This window comes from Malus domestica, chromosome 17, assembly GCF_042453785.1.
Source record: "Malus domestica chromosome 17, GDT2T_hap1".
Lineage (NCBI taxonomy): Eukaryota > Viridiplantae > Streptophyta > Magnoliopsida > Rosales > Rosaceae > Malus > Malus domestica.
In genome coordinates, this window is record NC_091677.1 from 15,802,808 (window position 1) to 15,825,234 (window position 22,427).

The 22,427-nt window shown below is 40.7% G+C and overlaps 1 protein-coding gene across 1 annotated transcript; it reads left to right on the forward strand.

The window, feature by feature from the left end:
- Positions 1-11,323: 11,323 nt before the first annotated feature.
- LOC139193388 (uncharacterized) lies at positions 11,324-22,175 on the forward strand (the record flags this gene model as incomplete). Its single annotated transcript, XM_070816388.1, has 4 exons — positions 11,324-11,851; positions 11,957-12,032; positions 12,537-13,673; positions 21,841-22,175. Coding segments are annotated over 4 exons (2,076 nt in total), but the record flags the coding sequence as incomplete, so codon positions are not given.
- Between the last annotated feature and the right edge of the window lie 252 nt (positions 22,176-22,427).

The window sequence follows — 22,427 nt, forward strand, 5'->3', positions numbered from 1 at the left end:
AGATTACCAACTCCCGGCCCAATGCCTGCTCCGTGTCCCTCAGCCCGTAGCTAGGGATTATTTCCTCCGGCCTATCTGCCAACACCAGATCCTCGCCCCAGGCGGCATAGTGTCCACTAGGTACGCACAAATGGTTACGACTCTCATAAATAACCATTTCATAGTATAAAGTCATCCATCGTCTATACTATAAAGAGGGGTTTCTAAAACATGTTCTAGCATCCTATCGTCATCCATCAGATAGTCTACCATTTCATGATTCTTATAGAAAATACGATATATTAAAATATAGGTCAATATAGGCCAACAATTAATTCCTCACCAAAAACACGAGACGAAAATCAACAATTTCAATAAACATGCTTAACATAAAATCAAATCATAAACTCGTAAGGCATGCTATTCATTTATGCAATTGAACTATAAAATCATGTAATTTTAGAAGGGGTCCACTCACAGTACTCCGTAGTAGCCAGAAACTATGCCACTAGTGAAGACGGAAACGTCACAATAATTGCCCCTAAGCACATAAATAGCACATTTAGTCAAACTCTACTCAAACGATTGAATTTGGAAAAATGGACATTGGAAATGGGTTCAGGACGTCGAATTACCCTAAGGAGGGTCCCAGACGAAAACCCAAAAAGTCAACCCTAAAGTCAACGTTGATCAGGGGTCAACGGTCAAACTAGGTCAAACGGGTTTTAGGCTTGAATCCGGATTAGGGTTTAGGTTAAATAGGATTAGGATCTATTGGGTTTTGGGTTTAGGGTCCTAAAGTTTTTGGTTAAAAAGGGTTAGGGTGAAAAGAGGTGGTTTGGGCTTAAGCCCAAACCCATACACACCCACAGCATACACACACACTCACACACACTTACACACACATACAAGCATACATTGGCCCAAAGGCCTCACACAAAGGATCGGGCTTTAAGTCTTTTCATTTAAAATCGGCCCAAAGCCCTTTGGGCTGCTGAAAATAAATAATTAAATAAAACAAAAACGGCCTGGGCTATGGGTTTAGTACACAGATCCAAGGCCTTTAGGTATTTGGGTTTTAAAAACATAAAACTAAAAATAAAAATGGTACGGGCCAGGGTATTGGGTTGGTCCAAAATGGGCTAAGGCCCATGGTGTTCTAAACGGCCTGAAAGGCCTGGTGTTGGTGGAGAAGAACGCCGGAGCTGCTACAGCTTCGGACGACGGCAAACAGGGGTTTTAGACCCCAATCTAACTACCAAAATGAAGAGCAAGATGAGGGGAAGAGATTGCTACCGTCGAATAGTCGTAACACGGCCGGAGGTGACCAGAAATTTCCTTGAAACTCACGAGTTCGCCAGAAAAATGGATGAGTTTCCCCCGCGCCGTTCCCGTCTTCAAAACCTTGGGACAATAATGTAAATCTCATCACACAACGTCCAACATCATCAATGGCGATTTAAAAAGGGATCCAACCTTACCTAACCGAAAAAATTAGCAAAACTCGTCGAAGGTCCTTTTCTCTGTTTGGCCGATCTTACTGCAACAGGGAAGAGAGAAAAGTCCGAGTGAGGATAAAGATGATGATGATCTCGAGCCAGGAATGCAGTTGTTGATGGTGTTTGTGTGATCACTGTGCAGGAGAGGAAGAGGCAGAGAGATAGGAGGTTGCAGAGGGAGAAAACGAAGAAGAATGAGGAGGTTATGAGGAGGTTACGAGGAGAGCAGAGAAGAGAGAGACCAGGGGGAAAACAAAAATCATAAGGTGGGCCCCACATGGCTAACCATTTAAGAACTAAAACTATTTTTAAAATATAAAAGGGGGTTAGGGTGTTTCAATCTACCACCCTTATAAAAAATTTCGTCCTCGAAATTTAAAATAACATACTACACTGAAAATACTCAAAAATAGAAAGAAGAATAATATACATATACGTAACGAACAGATCAGGTAAGAGCGGTTGCACAAAAGGGAAAATGCCACACCGTCGCGATTGGTTGCAATGATTCCATCTTTCGTGCCTCTAGGCTCATACTTTCTTTCTTCATTAGTGTAAAAGTAGAAAACATACTTTAATAAAATATAAAGTCGAAAACACAAAATAATTTAAGGCCAGATAACGTCAAAATAGATATGTACTAACATATAGAACAAAAACTGAAATCAATTTAAAAATGAAAACAGAAATACTTTTCCAAAAACATTTGTAACATCAAAACAATTAACTAGTAACAGAAGTTAAAATACTTTTACTGAAAACCAAAACTGGAAAATGAAAGTGGGTCTTGCCCAAGAATTCGAAACGTCAAGTACTCCGAGAATAGCTGTGTCTTTGGGTCGAGCCCCAACAATAATAAATATGTAACCACTGCTGAAGACAGGTCTTCCTGCCCACTTGTTTAACGAACCAAACAAATAAGCTATCGATATCACAGTCTGCAACCCGCAATATCGACCACACATTTGTTGTCTCGATAAGCAAGTAGTAATTTCTCAAAGGTGTACAATTTCTCATATCGTAGGATCGATCCTCTGAATACAAGTTCGCAAGACTTTTCTGTCAACCAGTGTTGTCCGTGAAAAATTCTCGTACCATGTCATAAAAAGTGCCACACACCAAACCAAAAAAAACAAAAACTGTAGTCGTAACACTCTATCCAGCACCAAGCATCATATTCACTTCAATTCTTCCAAATGTGACCAACTATTCCAATGTTTTGCCAACAACGAACCCATTTGAAAATTGTACCTTAGGATTCAAGAGAAGTGTAAAGATTATCCGATTCTTGCCTCGACCGTGCTGTGGTGCCATCCCAGAGTGCACCAAACATATCTGCTAGAAGTGTTTCAACAACTACGTACTTGCAAACAAAAGAGTCCTGGAGTGAAACAGTGATAAGATGCGTTGAGCAAACACATCACTTCATCGAAAAGGTCTACTAAAGTACAATACGATGGCTATGAATTGTAGAAAGGAAGTGATTGGTGATTGAATATCCTTGCGTGAAGGTAGTGATTGGTAATGCAATCTGCTGATCACCTGCACTACAATCTTCACTAATCCCTTACCAAAAGATGGCTCAACCCTCAAACCAAACGAAAATCTTCTCGATAAGACTGGTAAGCTTGTGTACAGGTTATGTTCCAAATATTCTTGCTAACATCGTTATGAAACTAGGCGTATGCATTCGCCGAATCAATTGACCATGATTTCCTTACTGATTGAGAGAGAAACCATGTCGAGAAAGCTGAAAGAACATTAAAGAATTTGAGGATCAAAACAAGTCCATTAAATATAGAGTACAAGATATCAGGATTTGAACTGGAAAACCATGTTGAGAACAAATGTTTTTTTTTTTTTCACCCTCGATTTATTGTTCCGACATGATCTAGTTTTACAATTGAGAGATGAATAAGCGAATGAAGGTGAAGATGCAGAAATAGAAGTCACTGTTTATGATTATTTTGCAAATCATCACAGTATGGTCAATTGGTTTCTTAGCCAAAAAGGAATTAGGTCCAAGCTTAAGAATAGTTCAGAACTGTTAATAAGATTTGACGAGGCCAAAAACATTTAAAAATTCACAATACTTTGTGAAAGCTATTTCAAAGTTCAAAAATTAAACATAGAACCTCTGAATCAACAGAATGATGAAGAAGAAAGATACAAAGCAACATGCGTATGCATGCAGTGACACGATTAGCTACCTTAAAGTGATGCTCTTGTGCAAACCAAAGCTCAATGAGTCCAGAGAGGTTTAGAGTAAAGCTTGATCTTCGTACAATGATGAATATGGTAGAGCCTCAAGCCATTACACTGAAAATTACAAGGCTGAAAAGATAGTGGACAAAAGCACCGGTTAGTTGGGCTACAAGTAAGAGGCTAAGTTCATCACTACCGAAAGGTAAACAAACAAGGAGCTAGGGTTTTCCGCCGAGTATCAGACTTGCTGAAATTCAAGGAATATGTTTATCCAAACAAGACTGAATCTTCATTATCCAAGTCCAACTACAACCACAACAAGAATCGCAACTCCTTTTTGGAAATTGATGAGCATAATCTGCTACCAAGGAGTTCCCAAGAAAAGAAATAAATGTAAACGAAGTCAACACTCGAAGAATTTGATATAAAGCTGACGGTCAACGGTTAAGGAACTTGACTTCGTCGTTAGAGTAAGCAAGAAAGATATCGATAGAACAACAGCCAAGGACTTGTACTAAAGATCCACACGAATTTCCTCAGTGGAAACGAGTTCGAGAATTTTGATTCAAATTCTAACTAACACTTTCCAGATTTTGTCACAACCAATGTTTACTTATTTTCTCCAACATGCATGTCAAATGTCTTAAGTAGTTTCCACATAGATGTGACCTTGCCCGCCATTCCTAGGTAACACATGTCACAGAGTGACACCATCGATTTAGATTTCCAGTTGGTCTTGACCAACTCGTACCACGAAGATTTTATGTTTCCTAACATTCTAATGTAGATTCGATTCCGCCCGAAATTCCTTGGAAAGCATATTGTAGAGTATCGATTCGATGTCGAAAGTTGTCCAGCAAACCAATTCATCACCTATAAGGCACAATCCCAACACGAGTTCTTGTATTTCAACCAAAAAATGACAATTCAAACAGAGAAAGGTTAGCACAACTGCACCGAATGGTGCCAAGTCTAGAAGTCATGACATCCAAATGATGTCAAAACCGACACTTTACGAGAATTGAAGAAAATCCTAAGTATGCTCTGAACAAACCACGCTTTGATACCAATCTGACATACCCCGACCTTGATATTCCCTGAATACCAGGAAAGACACGTACTGGCTGACACCCAAGGGTGACGAAAGCCATTAATTGATACAAAAGCTAAGGATAAGAAGTAAATAAGGGTTATGATTTTAAAATATAATAAATTAATAATTTAGGAATGTGTTCAAAGCATACAGCTAACTAGAGTTCTAAAAGAATTAATGTAAAATTAAATAAATAAAAGAATGGGTCCTACACCGAGATGACTTGAATATGCCAATGCGAAAGCGTTGACGTCAGGATCGTATGCCTCGATTCTAAATCTTGAAAGGGGGCGCAAAACAAGGGTGAGTGGACTAAGTTTATATACATACATAATACAAAAACATTTATAAACATACTAACCCCCAGATTTATATATAATGAAAACAACTATCATAATAAAAGATAGGTTTTCTGAACTCTAGCATGCCATAAAACATCTCAACAGGTAAAACGCGGAAAAACATCATATAAATCATCGCATGTATCGTCTTGTATATTGCCTCGTAAGCGCGGTGTACTGCTAGTAAGATCACTGAATTAAATATATTCTCCCGGCCCAATGCCAGCACCGTAGTCTCTGCGCCCGTAGCTAGAGATTACCAACTCCCGGTCCAATGCCTGCTTCGTGTCCCTCAGCCCGTAGCTAGGGATTATTTCTCCCGGCCTATTTGCCAACACCAGATCCTCGCCCCAGGCGGCATAGTACCCACTAGGTAAGCACAAATGGTTACGCCTCTTACAAATAACCACTTCATAGTATAAAGTCATCCATCGTCTATACTATAAAGAAGGGTTTCTAAAACATGTTCTAGCATCCTATCGTCATCCATCATATAGTCTACCAGTTCATGATTCTTATAGAAAATACGATATATTAAAATATAGGTCAATATAGGCCACCAATTAATTCCTCACCAAAAACACGAGAAGAAAATCAACAATTTCAATAAACATGCTTAACATAAAATCAAATCATAAACTCGTAAGGCATGCTATTCATTTATGCAATTGAACTATAAAATCATGTAATTTTAGAAGAGGTCCACTCACAGTACTCCGTAGCTGCCAGAAACTACGCCACTAGTGAAGACGAAAACGTCACAATAATTGCCCCTAAGCACATAAATAGCACATTTAGTCAAACTCTACTCAAACGATTGAATTTAGAAAAACGGACATTGGAAATGGGTTCAGGATGTCGAATTACCCTAAGAAGGGTCCCAAACGAAAACCCAAAAAGTCAACCCTAAAGTCAACGTTGACCAGGGGTCAACGGTCAAACTAGGTCAAACGGGTTTTAAGCTTGAATTCGGATTAGGGTTTAGGTTAAATAGGATTAGTATCTATTGGGTTTTGGGTTTAGGGTCGTAAGGTTTTTGGTTAAAAAGGGTTAGGGTGAAAAGAGATGGTTTGGGCTTAAGCCCAAACCCATACACATACACCCACGGCATACACACACACTCACACACACTTACACACACATACAAACATACACTGGCCCAAGGGCCTCGCACAAAGGATCGGGCTTTAAGCCCTTTCATTTAAAACCCGCCCAAGGCCCTTTGGGCTGCTGAAAATAAATAATTAAATAAAACAAAAACGGGCTGAGCTATGGGGTTTAGTACACGGGCCCAAGGCCTTTAGGTATTTGGGTTTTAAAAACATAAAACTAAATATAAAAATGGTACCGGCCAGGGTATTGGGATGGTCCAAAACGGGCTAAGGCCCATGGTGTTCTAAACGGCCTAGTGTCGCTAAAGAAGAATGCCTGAGCTGCTACAGCTCCAGCCGACGGCTAACAGGGGTTTTAGACCCCGATATAACTACCAAAATGAAGAGCAAGATGAGGGGAAGAGATTGCTACCCTTGAATAGTCGTGACATGGTCGGAGGTGATCAGAAATTTCCTCGAAACTCATGGGTTCGCCAGAAAAATGGGTGAGTTTCCCCCACGCCGTTCCCGTCTTCAAAACCTTGGGAAAACAATGTAAATCTCATCACACAACGTCCAACATCATCAATGGTGATTTAAAAAGGGATCCAACCTTACCTAACCGCAAAACTTAGAAAAACTCGCTGGAGGTCCTTTTCTCTGTTTGGCCAATCTTACTGCAACGAGGAAGAGAGAGAAGTTTGAGGGAAGATAATGATGATAATGATCTCGAGTCAGGAATGCAGTTGTAGATGGTATTTGTGTGATTACTATGCAGGAGAGGAAGAGGCAAAGAGAGAGAAGAGGTTGCAGAGGGAGAAAACGAAGAAGAATGAGGAGGTTATGAGGAGAGCAGAGAAGGGAAAGAGACCGGGGGAAAAGCAAAAATCATAAGGTGGGCCCCACGTGGCTCACCATTTAAGAACTAAAACTATTTTTAAAATATAAAAGGGGGTTGGGGTGTTTCAAAAGGCCCTTGAAGATCCATTTATCAATAGTTCTTCAAGATCAAGCCCAAAAGCCTTGAAGATCTGTTCATCCATCAACCTTCAAGATCAAGCCCAAAGGCCCTTAAAGAAACTTCCCTCAACCTTCAAGATTAAGCCCTAACGGCCATTGAAGAAAACTTTCAACCGTTCATCCAAGATCAAGCCTCGACGGCTCTTGGATCAATCGCACATCCACAAATCAACACCTTACGGAGATCGAATCAAATGATCAATTTTGTGAGAGATTGTAACCCCAAAATCATTAATACAAAATATTATTTTGTACACGTGTTCTTGTCTCGTTTGTTTCAGAAATTTTCGTGTTCACAAATTTGGCACGCCCGGTGGGACTATCTCTACCTCTTATCTCTTTATCCATTCAAGGAATCCAAACACACCTCAAAGTCAATGACATTAAGCAAGGGACAAGCAGTTCTCGCAACCACCAAGGTAAGGATCCTGAGCACTTCTACCGTGAACGGACAATCCATTGGCACCACAACCACTCCTCAACATGCCACTTAAAGTTGGTGCTGCTAAAGGAGTAAGGGGAGCATCAAAGGCGCGAGTTCGTCATCAACCAGACCTCGCTGCGGCACCGAAGCATGTTGTTGAGGCACATAAGATGACATCCCAAAGCAGCCAACGACGTTCTTCGTCAGCATCCTGGACGTCTAAAGGAAAGTCACGTCTATTGGTTGCATAAGTCATGACCATCGGCATTACCTCCATTGAAGAACAACTGGCTCAAATGAATGAAGCAATCGTAAGGCTAATACGGACTGTGGAAGAAAAAGACTTGCAAATCGCTGCACTCGTCAGTCGACTGGAGCCACAGGACGGCGAAAACCCCGACCCGGAGGTTGATCCACTAAAGAGAAGAGCTGGCGAAGAAGATAAGCCTCCGGTGGAGAAAATCAATGTGAAGCCAGAGCCAGACCAAGCAGCGGCACTCATGCGATCTCTTTCTATCCAGCAGCTGCAGGAGATGATCACCAACACCATCAAGACGCAGTACGAAGGGAGCTCACATACCTCCTTGTTCCACTCGAAGCCATACTCCAATAAGATTCATGCCCTTAAGATGCCAAGGGGTTATCAACCACCAAAGTTCATGCAGTTTGATGGAAAAAGAAACCCAAAGCAGCACGTTGCACATTTCATCGAAACTTGCAACAACGCGAGGACGGAGGGATACTACCTCGCCAAGCAGTTTGTGCACTCGCTGAAAGAAAATGCCTTTAAGTGGTACACGGACCTAGAGCCTGAGTCCATCAACAACTGGGACCAATTGGAAAGAGAATTTCTTAACCGCTTCTATAGCACCCATTGCACTGTAAGCATGTTGGAGCTCACAAATACAAAACAGTGGAAGGATGAGCCAGTCGTTGACTACATCAACCGATGGCGCACTCTAAGTCTCAACTGCAAAGACAGACTTTCTGAGGAAATTTTGACATAAAGATCATCCATGCGCGATATTGATAGGAGCATATTTATGCGCCTTAGTTAGCTAGTTCTTATGCATCTTTGTTATGTTTTCTTCGTTAAAGTAGTCTTTTAAGCTACTTTCTTGTGTTTTCAGGTTTAGCGGACGTATTACATGAAACGATGCAAATTGGAGCTTTTGGAGCAAAATGTGAGCTTGGATTGAAAAGGACATGCTTGGAACGCAAGGTTGGGATGGAATTGAAGAGTTGATGATTTGAGCTTTCCTACTTGAAGTAGGAAAGCTATGCCTAAAAGTTTCCATTTTGGGTCGATCTTTCCTAAATCGGAATTGGCAACCAAAGTTTCTAAAAGTTGGAAGTTTCTATTTTTGGAGGTTTCCATTTTCGAGAGTTTCTATTCTTGGCGTTGGGCTTTTAGATGTCCTAAACCCAAATTTCCTTGTGGACCTTCAACCCATGCCGAACCCTAGGGCCTAATCATCTAAAATCTGCCATGTTAAACCCTAGTCCATTCCTCCTAAACCCTAGCCCACTCCTTGCCGCACCCTAGGCCCTTTTTTCTCACCAAATTTCTGATTGTTTAACTTATTTTTCTGGTGGATTTGGGTTTCTAGAAACCCTAATCTGATTTGTTAGGGTTTTTAAGTGCATATATATTTAGTTTCTAGACCTAGCCGCATCTCTCTTCCCTCTCCATAAAATCAGAAAATCATCTTCCCCTTGCCTCACTGCCGCAGCCACCATCACCCAAATCCCTTCCTTGCCGTAGCCATTCATCCATTCCAGCCACCATCCTCCACCTTTAGACACCATTCCACACCTCCATAACTCTTTCCCACACCTTGCCGCACCACCCTACCATCCTAACTCCATTCTAAAAAACCAAAAACACATCCAGAAACTCCATTCACGCCAGAACCTGTCCCTCACCTTTGCCGAGCCCAACCTTCACCCAACTCCATATTTTCTGACCCCAAACCTTCCTAGCCGTGCCCTACACCTATCCTAGATAGTTTTCCACCATTCTCCATCATCCAAAACCATCCAAAAACCCCCTAACCCTCACTGCCGCAGCAAGGAGAAGAAGAAAGAGGAGCTTTCTGTGCAGATTTCAAAGTGGACTTCCTTGGCATTTTAGGTGTAATCTTTCTTATGTCTTCGATGTTTCAATTCAATAAACTTTGTGTTGTGAGTATGAGGAACTAAACCCCCTTAGTTGGGGGGTGATTCGAAACCATGTACATGCTTGCAATTTGATTCGATTACATTCAGTTGTTATTTCATAAGTTGTGGATTCAATTCGTTCATCTATTTGATTGATACTTATTTATGTATGTTGATTGAGAGTGCACGCTTAGTTTTCATGCATGAATATGATGCTAGATTATGAGGGAGTTTCACCTAATAGTTATAATCTTATAATCACAAGTAGTGAAGATCGCTTGAAAACGATCGCGTTGAATGAATTCTTAGCATAAGTTTCATGCAATTCATAGTAACAAATGCTTCGTCAATGCTTATGTTTTTCATAGAACGTAATGATTCTTGCTTGTATCTCTATTATGCAATTCATGTAGGGAACTTGTAGGGAATGTTTTGAGTTGTCGTATGCAATCATCCAACTTGATAAATTCTGGAAAAACTGAGGGTTAATTAGTGCAATTCACGGTTAACTTGGGGCGTTGAGTATTCATAGTTTATCGGAAGAACAACTGAAAATCGTTTTGTTTGCAAGTGTGACATGTGTGGAGAAGAACCTCCTAACTAGCCTTTTATCCATCTATTTCACCAAAATCGTTTTTACAATCTGTTTAGTTTCAAGTTTCTGTTTTGTGTTAAATTTTCGTCCAAAACAAATCCCCCTTTTATTTGAAGTCTTAGATTAGTTAGAAAGTGTTTTGATTTGTGTTTCTAAGTATTTTGATTCAAGTTTTCATCAAATTTCGTCCAAATTAGTGTAGGTGCTCAAAACTGCCCAGAAAGTGGTTTTTAGGCAGTTTTGAGCCTTCTAGTTGCTGTTTTAAGTTTTAGGTTTGTTTAAGTGTTTTAACTTTTAGTTTTGCATTCTTTGAGTCTAGTTTAGTGTTTTTAACTTTGTTTTTGAGTGTTTAAGTCAGTTTCCAAGCGTTTAGCAATCCCTCCTAATCCCCGGTCTAGAACGATCCCTACTTACATCTTTACTACAATTTGACAAAAAGAGGGTTTAATTTGTGTGCTTAATATATTTCGCATCAAATTTTTGGCGCCGTTGCCGGGGATTAGCAATTTTGCTAATCCCTTGGATTGTTTTTGTTTCTTTTATTTCACTTTGTTTCTGACTTTGTTTAAGTTTCTGACCTAAATTTTGTTTCTTGTTTCTTAGGTACTAATGTATGACTAGAAGCTCTCAACCGATTCGTACAAACATCTTGGATTTTGACGACGATTTTGAGAGGAAGTTAAGGAGAGCTAGAAACCAGCAGGAGCATCATCCAACCAGTTCCGAATCTGACCTTGAAGAAAACGTACAACAAGAGGAGGAGGAAGCCACGGCAGGGATATTTGAAGAAGTCCAAGGCATGGCCATGGACAATCGTACACTCAAGGAGCTTTCCGCCTCGGGTTTGGATAATGCCGCGCCCTTGTGCATTCAATACCCCATGGCTGCCCAAGGTAAGACAGATGAGTTTGAATTAAAGTCAAGTTTACTTCATCATATTCCTAAATACCATGGCTTGTCCATGGAAGATCCTAACAAACATTTGAAAGAATTTGAAGTAGTTTGCTCTAGTATGACTCCCGTCAATGTTGACGGAAATATCTTGAAGATGAAGGCTTTTCCATTCTCTTTGATGGATAAAGCCAAGGATTGGTTATATGAGTTAGCTCCCGGAACTGTCACATCGTGGGAAAGTATGAAGAGAGCGTTCTTGGAGAAGTTCTTTCCAACTTCTCGCATCATCCTCCTCCGCAAAAAGATAAGCGGAATTCAGCAAGAAGAAGGTGAGTCTTTTCCTACATATTATGAACGGTTTAAATCACTAGTTGCTTCTTGTCCACAGCATCAGATGAAGGAGGAGTTACTGTTGCAATACTTCTACGAGGGTCTCCTACCTCTAGAACGTCAAATGCTTGATGCTTCGGCGGGGGGAGCATTGGTGGACAAGACACCCATGGCTGCCAAGGTCTTGATTGCTAATAGAGCGTTGAACGCTCAACAGTACGAAGGTGTAGGCCAAAGAGGACCCCCACGGCACCAAGTACATGAGGTAAGTTCGACTCCCGATCTTCATTCACAATTGGCTAATCTTACTTCTCTTGTGTCTCAGATGGCCGAGGGCATGAAAATGCAAGGAACAACTGTATGTGGCGTATGTTCCATCCAAGGACATGTCTCTGAAAAATGTCCACAGTTGATTGAGAATGGCGGATGGGAGAGTGCGAATGCCATTGGGTTTCAAGGCCAAAATCAGTCAAGGCATGATCCATACTCCAACACGTATAATCCGGGGTGGCGAGACCATCCAAACTTCAAGTGGAGGGATCCCCAGCAACCTCAGAACCAAGGAGGCTTTAGGCAACAACCCCCGGGGTTCTTTCCCAAAACCTACGGCCCACCCCAAAATCAAGCCCAATCCGGCCCAAGTGCCTCAGGTACGTCTCTTGACAATGATGCACTTCTTAAGATACTAACTAAGTTGTCTAATGGGCAGGAAGATCAAGCTAAGGCTATGCAAAACCAAGATAAAAGGGTGGATCAACTTGAGAAACAAATTGGGCAGATTGCCGAGTTTGTAGGTAAGTTTCGAGATCCCGGACAACTCCCTAGTTCCACCATTCCAAATCCGAAGGGAGGTTTCGAAAGTGCCAAAGCTATCACCCTAAGAAGTGGTAAGGAAATTGGGGCAGGTCCTACACCAAAAACAGGTCATAATGAGGATGAACTTTTGGAAATGGAAGAGGAGGCATCAAGGCAGCCCACGGCAAAGGTGGTTCCACCTTTGCCGCAAGTCCCTAATGTCCCAAATTTGCCCAATTCGTCCCACAAAGGTAAGAATGTGTCCAATTCAGTTCATACTAATGTTTTCCCTTCAAATGTGCCTTTTCCTAGTAGGTTCATGCAAACGAAGAAAGAAGAGGCAGAAAAGGATATCCTTGAAACCTTTAGGAAAGTTCAAGTTAACATACCTTTGTTAGATGCAATCAAGCAAGTTCCGAGGTATGCTAAGTTCTTGAAGGAGTTGTGTACCACGAGGAAGAGGATGGCGACCAAGGAAGTGGTCAAGGTAGGTGAGAATGTGTCCGCCATCTTGCAACGCAAATTACCTCCCAAATGTAAAGATCCAGGTAGCTTTACCATTCCTTGTGTTATTGGGAACAATAGGTTTGAATCTGCCATGCTCGATTTAGGTGCTTCTATAAATGTTATGCCATATTCCATTTATGCATCTATGAACTTAGGAGCGTTGAAAAATGATGGGGTAATAATACAATTGGCCGATAGATCTAACGCCTATCCAAAGGGAGTTTTGGAAGATGTTCTTGTGCAGGTCAATCATTTAGTCTTCCCAGCGGATTTCTATGTCCTCGAAATGGATGAGTCGGACCATGCTCCTTCGTTGCCCATTCTACTTGGAAGGCCATTCATGAAGACGGCCCGGACAAAGATTGACGTGTATAGTGGAACTTTGTCCATGGAATTCGATGGGGAAGTTGTTAATTTTAATCTTTCTGATTCCATTAAATACCCTAGTGAGGACCATTCATGCTTTTCTATTGATATAATTGACTCTTTGGCGCAGGGATATCTCGACGATTTAAATGACGATGTGCTTGAAAAAGTCATTACACGAGGCATGGAACTCAAAACAAAGGGGGCTGATTGCATGCATGCTCACGGCATACATGGTTCATCCCATGCCGTGCCCCCTAGTGAGGAATTACTTGAAGTTGTGGCTGCCCTTGAGTCCTTACCTAAGCTTGATGGTAAGTATACTAACCGTGAGTCCATTCCCATTTCGACTAACAAATTGCTTCCATCTATAATTCAGGCACCTATACTTGAACTCAAGCCTTTGCCAAGCCATCTGAAGTACATTTTCTTGGGAGAAAAGGAAACACTACCTGCCATCATTTCCTCTTCCCTCACGGCACAAGAGGAGGAGAAGTTGCGTCGCGTTTTGAAGGAGTTCAAATCTGCTCTAGGTTGGACATTGGCCGACATCAAAGGTATAAGCCCTACGACTTGTATGCATCACATATTTCTTGAGGAGGGGGCCAAACCAACTAGAGAGGCTCAACGCCGTCTCAACCCTCCGATGATGGAAGTAGTGAAAAAGGAGATCATAAAGCTTCTAGATTGTGGGGTTATCTATCCAATCTCGGATAGTAGGTGGGTTTCGCCGGTTCAGTGCGTACCAAAGAAATCAGGAGTGACGGTGGTAGCTAATGCTGAGAATGAGCTTGTCCCTCAACGGATTCAAACCGGTTGGAGGGTGTGCATTGACTATAGGAAGCTAAACACCACAACGAGGAAGGACCACTTCCCATTGCCGTTCATTGACCAAATGCTTGAGAGGTTAGCGGGGTATGCTTTTTATTGTTTTCTTGATGGTTATTCTGGTTATAATCAAATTGTCATTTCACCCGAGGACCAAGAAAAAACCACTTTTACATGCCCGTTTGGTACCTTTGCATATCGTCGCATGCCTTTTGGTTTATGTAATGCACCCGCTACATTTCAAAGATGTATGATGAGCATATTTTCTGATCATGTAGAAAAGATAATTGAAGTGTTTATGGATGATTTTAGCGTATTTGGTGATTCGTTTGATAGTTGCTTGCATAATCTAAGTGTGATCCTAAAACGTTGTGTTGAAACTAACCTTGTACTTAATTGGGAAAAGTGTCATTTTATGGTTAAACAAGGTATCGTTTTAGGTCATATAATCTCTGAAAAGGGTATTGAGGTTGATAAGGCGAAAATAGATCTTGTACGTCACTTACCCTCTCCGACTTCGGTTAGAGAGGTTCGTTCGTTTCTTGGCCATGCAGGATTTTATCGTAGGTTTATCAAAGATTTCTCGAAGATAGCACAACCTCTTTGCCGACTCCTACAAAAAGAAGTGGCGTTTGAATTCACCAAGGAGTGCATGGCATCATTCAACCAACTCAAGGAATTGTTGACCACGGCACCCATCATTGTTCCACCGGATTGGAGTCTACCTTTCGAGCTTATGTGTGATGCGTCCGACTATGCTTTAGGAGCTGTTTTAGGACAAAGAAAGGACAAGAGGCCGCATGTCATTTACTACGCCTCTCGGACGTTGAACGATGCACAATTGAACTACTCCACTACGGAAAAAGAACTTCTTGCCGTTGTCTTTGCTTTAGATAAATTTCGATCATATTTAATTGGAACTAAAGTAATTGTTTTCACTGATCATGCAGCTCTGAAGTACTTGCTCACCAAAAAGGAAGCCAAGCCACGGCTAATTCGATGGATATTATTACTTCAAGAGTTCGACATAGAGATTCGGGACAAGAAGGGAAGTGAGAACGTGGTGGCTGACCACCTAAGCCGAATGGTGCATAATGAGGAGTTGGTGCCGATTTTGGAGACATTCCCCGATGAACAATTGTTGTCCATTAAGGTTAGTGCACCTTGGTATGCCGATATTGTTAATTTTTTGGTGTCAAAACGTATTCCAAGTGAGTTCACTAGGCACCAACGTGATAAACTTAGGCATGATGCACGGTTTTATGTGTGGGATGATCCGTACTTATGGAAATTTTGCCCCGATCAGATTATACGTCGTTGTGTGCACGATTCTGAATGTCATTCAATTTTGAGTTTTTGTCACACATATGCATGTGGAGGGCACTTTGGTACACAACGCACAGCCCTTAAGGTGTTACAATGTGGATTTTATTGGCCGAGTATTTTTAAAGATGCTAAAACTTTTTGCTTAACATGTGATAAATGCCAACGAACGGGTGGTATTAGTGCAAAGGACCAAATGCCGCAGGTTTCTATCCTAAATGTTGAAATTTTTGATGTTTGGGGTATTGATTTTATGGGTCCTTTTCCTTCTTCGTATGGCTTTACATATATTTTGCTTGCGGTTGATTATGTGTCAAAGTGGGTGGAAGCCAAGGCCACCCGGACTAATGATTCTAAGGTGGTTGCAGATTTTATTAGAACTAACATTTTTGCAAGGTTCGGAATGCCACGAGTGATCATTAGTGACGGAGGGTCACACTTTTGCAATCGGACTATTGAAGCGTTATTGAGGAAATACAGTGTCACCCATAAGGTTTCTACACCTTACCATCCTCAAACTAATGGGCAAGCCGAGGTTTCTAACCGTGAGATCAAGCAAATCCTAGAGAAGACCGTGGGGCCAACAAGGAAGGATTGGAGCTTACGGTTAGATGATGCACTTTGGGCGTATCGTACGGCGTACAAAACCCCCATTGGGATGTCCCCCTTCCGACTTGTCTATGGCAAGGCGTGCCATCTTCCTGTTGAATTGGAGCACAAAGCACTTTGGGCCATTAAGAAGTTTAACATGAACCTCGAGGAAGCAGGAAGTCAAAGGAGATTGCAATTGAATGAGCTTGATGAGATACGGCTTGAGGCGTATGATAATGCAAGCATTTACAAGCAAAAGACCAAAGCTTTCCATGACAACATGATCCGTGGGAAATCATTCTCAATTGGGCAGAAAGTGCTATTGTTCAATTCCCGTTTACGTTTGTTTCCCGGTAAGTTACGTTCTAAGTGGATTGGACCGTTTGTTATTACTAACATATCTTCTTATGGTGCCATCCAGATTCAAAGTCTCAAAACAGGTCATGAATTCCAAGTGAACGGACACCGTTTGAAGCCATATTATGAGAACTTTGTTGAACAAACCGTGGATGATATTTCTTTGGGTGCCGTGGGCACAAATGGAGAATGAATGGGTTTTTCGTCCGGCTGTACGACGTAAAAGAAAGCGCTACTTGGGAGGCAACCCATGCAATTCAACAAAGGAAGACCAAGAAATTACTTCAATTCCAGATTTGCGTTCCTAAACTCTTCCCTTTGTTATTTAGTTTGAATCTGCCTATTTAGTTGTTTTAGTTGCTGTTTGTGTGGTTCTTTTTGTTTAGTGTGATTTCATGCTTGAAACATTGAGGACAATGTTTGATTTAAGTGTGGGGGGGTAACTAAGTGTTTTAGATGCAAATTCGTGGGATTTTATCACCCTAAACTTGAAGACTTGTTCCTTGCTGTTTTTAAGTGTTTTTGAGCAGTTTTGATGTGTTTTAGTGTGTTTTGAAGTAAAAATCCGAAAATTACATAAAAATTTGAAAAATTTGTTTTAAAAACCCAAAAAGAGTTGTTTTTGTGTGTTTGTTTGTGTTTTAGGGTACCTTCCAACACAATGATGAGGATTCGGTTTGTAATTACATGGCTGTTAAAGAAAGTGACTAACATGGATGAAAGTTTGATTTACTCTTTGTTTATGCTTAGTTGTGGTTACAACTTATGAATTCACATGCAATCATAAAATAAAAGAAAAAAAATCAGTTTTTGTAACATGTTTGAAGGAAGGAACTCAAACTAACGCTACAACCTTGTGAGACTTGAGCTTAAACGTTTATGTGGAGAGTTAAAATCTGTGCATTCTTTGTTTTCTAAGTCGTTGCATGATCTCATTATTCTTTGCTTGGTTGCTACTTAGAAGGCGTTTTATCATTTAGTTCCAAATGCTAGAACTCATGCCCATTTCATTCAAAGCATGTTATTGATTTGCATAACACATATTCAAGATGAAGTTGTGTAGTGACCACCACCTTAGCCAAAAAGCCGTGTGCCCTATGTCATTGTGATTTGTAGGTTTTAACCCCATTGAGCCTTGTTAGCCTTCGTTATTTGTTAACCCATGTTTTCCTCACCTAGCCTAGTTTAGGACCATCCAAACCCTTGTTCTTTAAGCATAGTAAAGCATGATTCAAATTGAATTCCTTTTGATTTATGTTGGCAGAAAACTAGTGTGGGGGAAGTATTTCTTTTGTGATTTTGTGTGCCATAGGCACGTGTGGAAAGAAAAGAAAAAAAAAAGAAAAGAAAAAAAATTCGTGGAAAAAGAAAAAATGAAGAAAAAAAATATGAAAAGTGTGAAAAAGAGATGAAAAGTTGAGAAAAAGAGTTCCAAAGTATTGTTTGTTGAAGTAAGGGTCCAAAACAATGAATTCGGCCCTAAGGAGTTGTTTAAATCTTTCCCTTGTGTTTTAAAGTTAATTTCTGCACTCTAAGTGAATTCTAAGTCTCAATTTCATTGCTTTGCTTACTATTGCTTGAAGAACGTTTGTTTTCCTTATCCTTTCCTTGTTAACCAACACCCCAAGCCCCATTACAACCCTTAACTTCTATCTTGAGTGTTATGTGTTTCAATTTGTGGAGTTTGAATTTGGTATGAGCATATGGTGTCACTGGTTCTCGCATCTAAGTAGTAGCATTCCATTCATGAGATCATATCTAAACATGCTTCTTAACTCTAGAAATTGCGTTCTTTGTGATACATATATGTGAGCATTCGTTTTCATTTCTACATCAATCTTCTCACATATGACTAGTGTAGGGTGTGGAGTTAGAAAATCTGAGTGAAAATAGAGTGTATATCTTGTAAGGAATTGAGGGAATTCTCTAAGGCATGTTACTACATTCAAAGCATTGTTTTGATTGATTACTTGTGAATTAGTAAGTGGTGGCTTTAATTAAGTATGTGCTTGTGTAAAGATGACTAAAATCTGTGGGGATAACAATCTTTAACATGTCATGTGCATTGGAAATCCCTGAGGCAAACGTTGGAAGGTTTAGGTTTTGTTTTGGTTAGTTGGTTTCGTTCTGTTTCCTTTCTTTTGTTTGTTTCGCTCGAGGACTAGCAAAAGCTAAGTGTGGGGGAATTTGATAGGAGCATATTTATGCGCCTTAGTTAGCTAGTTCTTATGCATCTTTGTTATGTTTTCTTCGTTAAAGTAGTCTTTTAAGCTACTTTCTTGTGTTTTCAGGTTTAGCGGACGTATTACATGAAACGATGCAAATTGGAGCTTTTGGAGCAAAATGTGAGCTTGGATTGAAAAGGACATGCTTGGAACGCAAGGTTGGGATGGAATTGAAGAGTTGATGATTTGAGCTTTCCTACTTGAAGTAGGAAAGCTATGCCTAAAAGTTTCCATTTTGGGTCGATCTTTCCTAAATCGGAATTGGCAACCAAAGTTTCTAAAAGTTGGAAGTTTCTATTTTTGGAGGTTTCCATTTTCGAGAGTTTCTATTCTTGGCGTTGGGCTTTTAGATGTCCTAAACCCAAATTTCCTTGTGGACCTTCAACCCATGCCGAACCCTAGGGCCTAATCATCTAAAATCTGCCATGTTAAACCCTAGTCCATTCCTCCTAAACCCTAGCCCACTCCTTGCCGCACCCTAGGCCCTTTTTTCTCACCAAATTTCTGATTGTTTAACTTATTTTTCTGGTGGATTTGGGTTTCTAGAAACCCTAATCTGATTTGTTAGGGTTTTTAAGTGCATATATATTTAGTTTCTAGACCTAGCCGCATCTCTCTTCCCTCTCCATAAAATCAGAAAATCATCTTCCCCTTGCCTCACTGCCGCAGCCACCATCACCCAAATCCCTTCCTTGCCGTAGCCATTCATCCATTCCAGCCACCATCCTCCACCTTTAGACACCATTCCACACCTCCATAACTCTTTCCCACACCTTGCCGCACCACCCTACCATCCTAACTCCATTCTAAAAAACCAAAAACACATCCAGAAACTCCATTCACGCCAGAACCTGTCCCTCACCTTTGCCGAGCCCAACCTTCACCCAACTCCATATTTTCTGACCCCAAACCTTCCTAGCCGTGCCCTACACCTATCCTAGATAGTTTTCCACCATTCTCCATCATCCAAAACCATCCAAAAACCCCCTAACCCTCACTGCCGCAGCAAGGAGAAGAAGAAAGAGGAGCTTTCTGTGCAGATTTCAAAGTGGACTTCCTTGGCATTTTAGGTGTAATCTTTCTTATGTCTTCGATGTTTCAATTCAATAAACTTTGTGTTGTGAGTATGAGGAACTAAACCCCCTTAGTTGGGGGGTGATTCGAAACCATGTACATGCTTGCAATTTGATTCGATTACATTCAGTTGTTATTTCATAAGTTGTGGATTCAATTCGTTCATCTATTTGATTGATACTTATTTATGTATGTTGATTGAGAGTGCACGCTTAGTTTTCATGCATGAATATGATGCTAGATTATGAGGGAGTTTCACCTAATAGTTATAATCTTATAATCACAAGTAGTGAAGATCGCTTGAAAACGATCGCGTTGAATGAATTCTTAGCATAAGTTTCATGCAATTCATAGTAACAAATGCTTCGTCAATGCTTATGTTTTTCATAGAACGTAATGATTCTTGCTTGTATCTCTATTATGCAATTCATGTAGGGAACTTGTAGGGAATGTTTTGAGTTGTCGTATGCAATCATCCAACTTGATAAATTCTGGAAAAACTGAGGGTTAATTAGTGCAATTCACGGTTAACTTGGGGCGTTGAGTATTCATAGTTTATCGGAAGAACAACTGAAAATCGTTTTGTTTGCAAGTGTGACATGTGTGGAGAAGAACCTCCTAACTAGCCTTTTATCCATCTATTTCACCAAAATCGTTTTTACAATCTGTTTAGTTTCAAGTTTCTGTTTTGTGTTAAATTTTCGTCCAAAACAAATCCCCCTTTTATTTGAAGTCTTAGATTAGTTAGAAAGTGTTTTGATTTGTGTTTCTAAGTATTTTGATTCAAGTTTTCATCAAATTTCGTCCAAATTAGTGTAGGTGCTCAAAACTGCCCAGAAAGTGGTTTTTAGGCAGTTTTGAGCCTTCTAGTTGCTGTTTTAAGTTTTAGGTTTGTTTAAGTGTTTTAACTTTTAGTTTTGCATTCTTTGAGTCTAGTTTAGTGTTTTTAACTTTGTTTTTGAGTGTTTAAGTCAGTTTCCAAGCGTTTAGCAATCCCTCCTAATCCCCGGTCTAGAACGATCCCTACTTACATCTTTACTACAATTTGACAAAAAGAGGGTTTAATTTGTGTGCTTAATATATTTCGCATCAGATATCTTCTTCCTAAAAAAGTTATTCAATTACTCGGTCAAGGCTCCTTGCTATAACGCCTCTCCAAGATCGCTTCGAAGAAATTGGACAAGCAGCAACCATCTTTTCCACAAGTTCATCAATCGAAAAGGGGGCAAAGCAGCTCTTGTTAACTTCCAAAACAATGTGAAAGTGTTGGAGATAATGAAATGTTGACACAGAGATCGTCCATCCCCACCACAATGTGTGACCTCTTCCCAGAAGACTTCTTCAATTTTCTCAGTCAAGGCTCCTTGCTATGAAGATTGTGAAGAACCACTCTCCCAGATCGCTTGACAAATACAACCAAAGCTCCTTGTCCGCATGAACATAAAAGGCAACACCAAAATGTTCCTTGCCTGCACGAGTTAAAACTGCAAACAGCACCAAAACGCTCCTTGCTTGCACGAGCTGAAACTACAACACGGCACCAAAGCTCATGGCCCGCAAGAGCATAAACTGCGTACAGCACAAAAAAAATCCAAAAAAAAAATCTGTATTTGAACTACGTTTTGACTTGATCTCTTTCTTTGGAAGGGTATGTAGGCAGCTCGAGAATTCAATTCTGAGTTTAGTCACATCAAAAAAAAAATAGGGGTTTGATTAAAGTTTCATTGATGAAGCTCAATTTTATTAAAAAAAATTGCAAGTTTCTTTCTACAAAATTAAATTACAGTTTCTTCGGAAAAAAAAAAGAATACATAGGTTATTATGTATTTACCCACAAATAAAAAAAATAAAATAATAAAATAATAAAAAAATAAAAAAATCAGAAGATGGAAGCTCTTCTTCGCACCTGCTCTTTCATTCTCTTCTAATCTAGGCCCAGGCCCAGCAGGAAGACCTCAAGGCCCGTGACAAAATATCCACCAGATCTAAATGGAATACACCACTGGCCGTGCAAGGGCCCAATCTGCTTCCATCGTCACTTTCTTCATCGAGCTCCATCCACATTGGCGCTGTCAATCTCGCCAACACAACATCATCATCAGCCGCATCAGTCTCTCTCTTCAATTCCCACAGTGATGAAAAGCCGCTCAAGTTTCTGATCTATGCCGCACGGGTTGGATCGATGGCCTCCTCGGCAAGCTCTGCAAGGCCCAATCAATCGACTACGTCTACAGCTCTGGTCGCCTTGAGAACCGCAGCTCGCTCGAAGTCGACGTTGCCAATATTAAGACCACCCACACCTTGAACGTTGAATCCAAACTGAGGATTCCCAAGTGCGACGTGGAGGGCGGAGAAGAAAAGGACCACTCGGATGCCCCGAACGATAACGATGGAGATGGTGAGGCGTGCGGGAAAAAGCTCAGATCAGTCCCCCATTCTCGAAGAGAGTTTCAAGCAGCACAACACTCTCAACCCTAAGCAAAAAATTGGCGTTGGCCAAATAGCTTAGGCTTCGGCCTAGACAAGTGGAAGTCTGGTTTTAGAACAGAAGAGCAAGGACAACGTTGAAGCAAATGGTGAAGGACCGTGAGTTCTTGAAGAAGCGTTGTGAGAATCTGACAAAAAAGGGCAGTGCAGACGTTTTAATAACACCGCAAGCAGTCACGCCGTTCCCATAACCATTCTTCGATTCGTGCACTTTTGGCTAGATTCTCCAGGATAATTCCATTG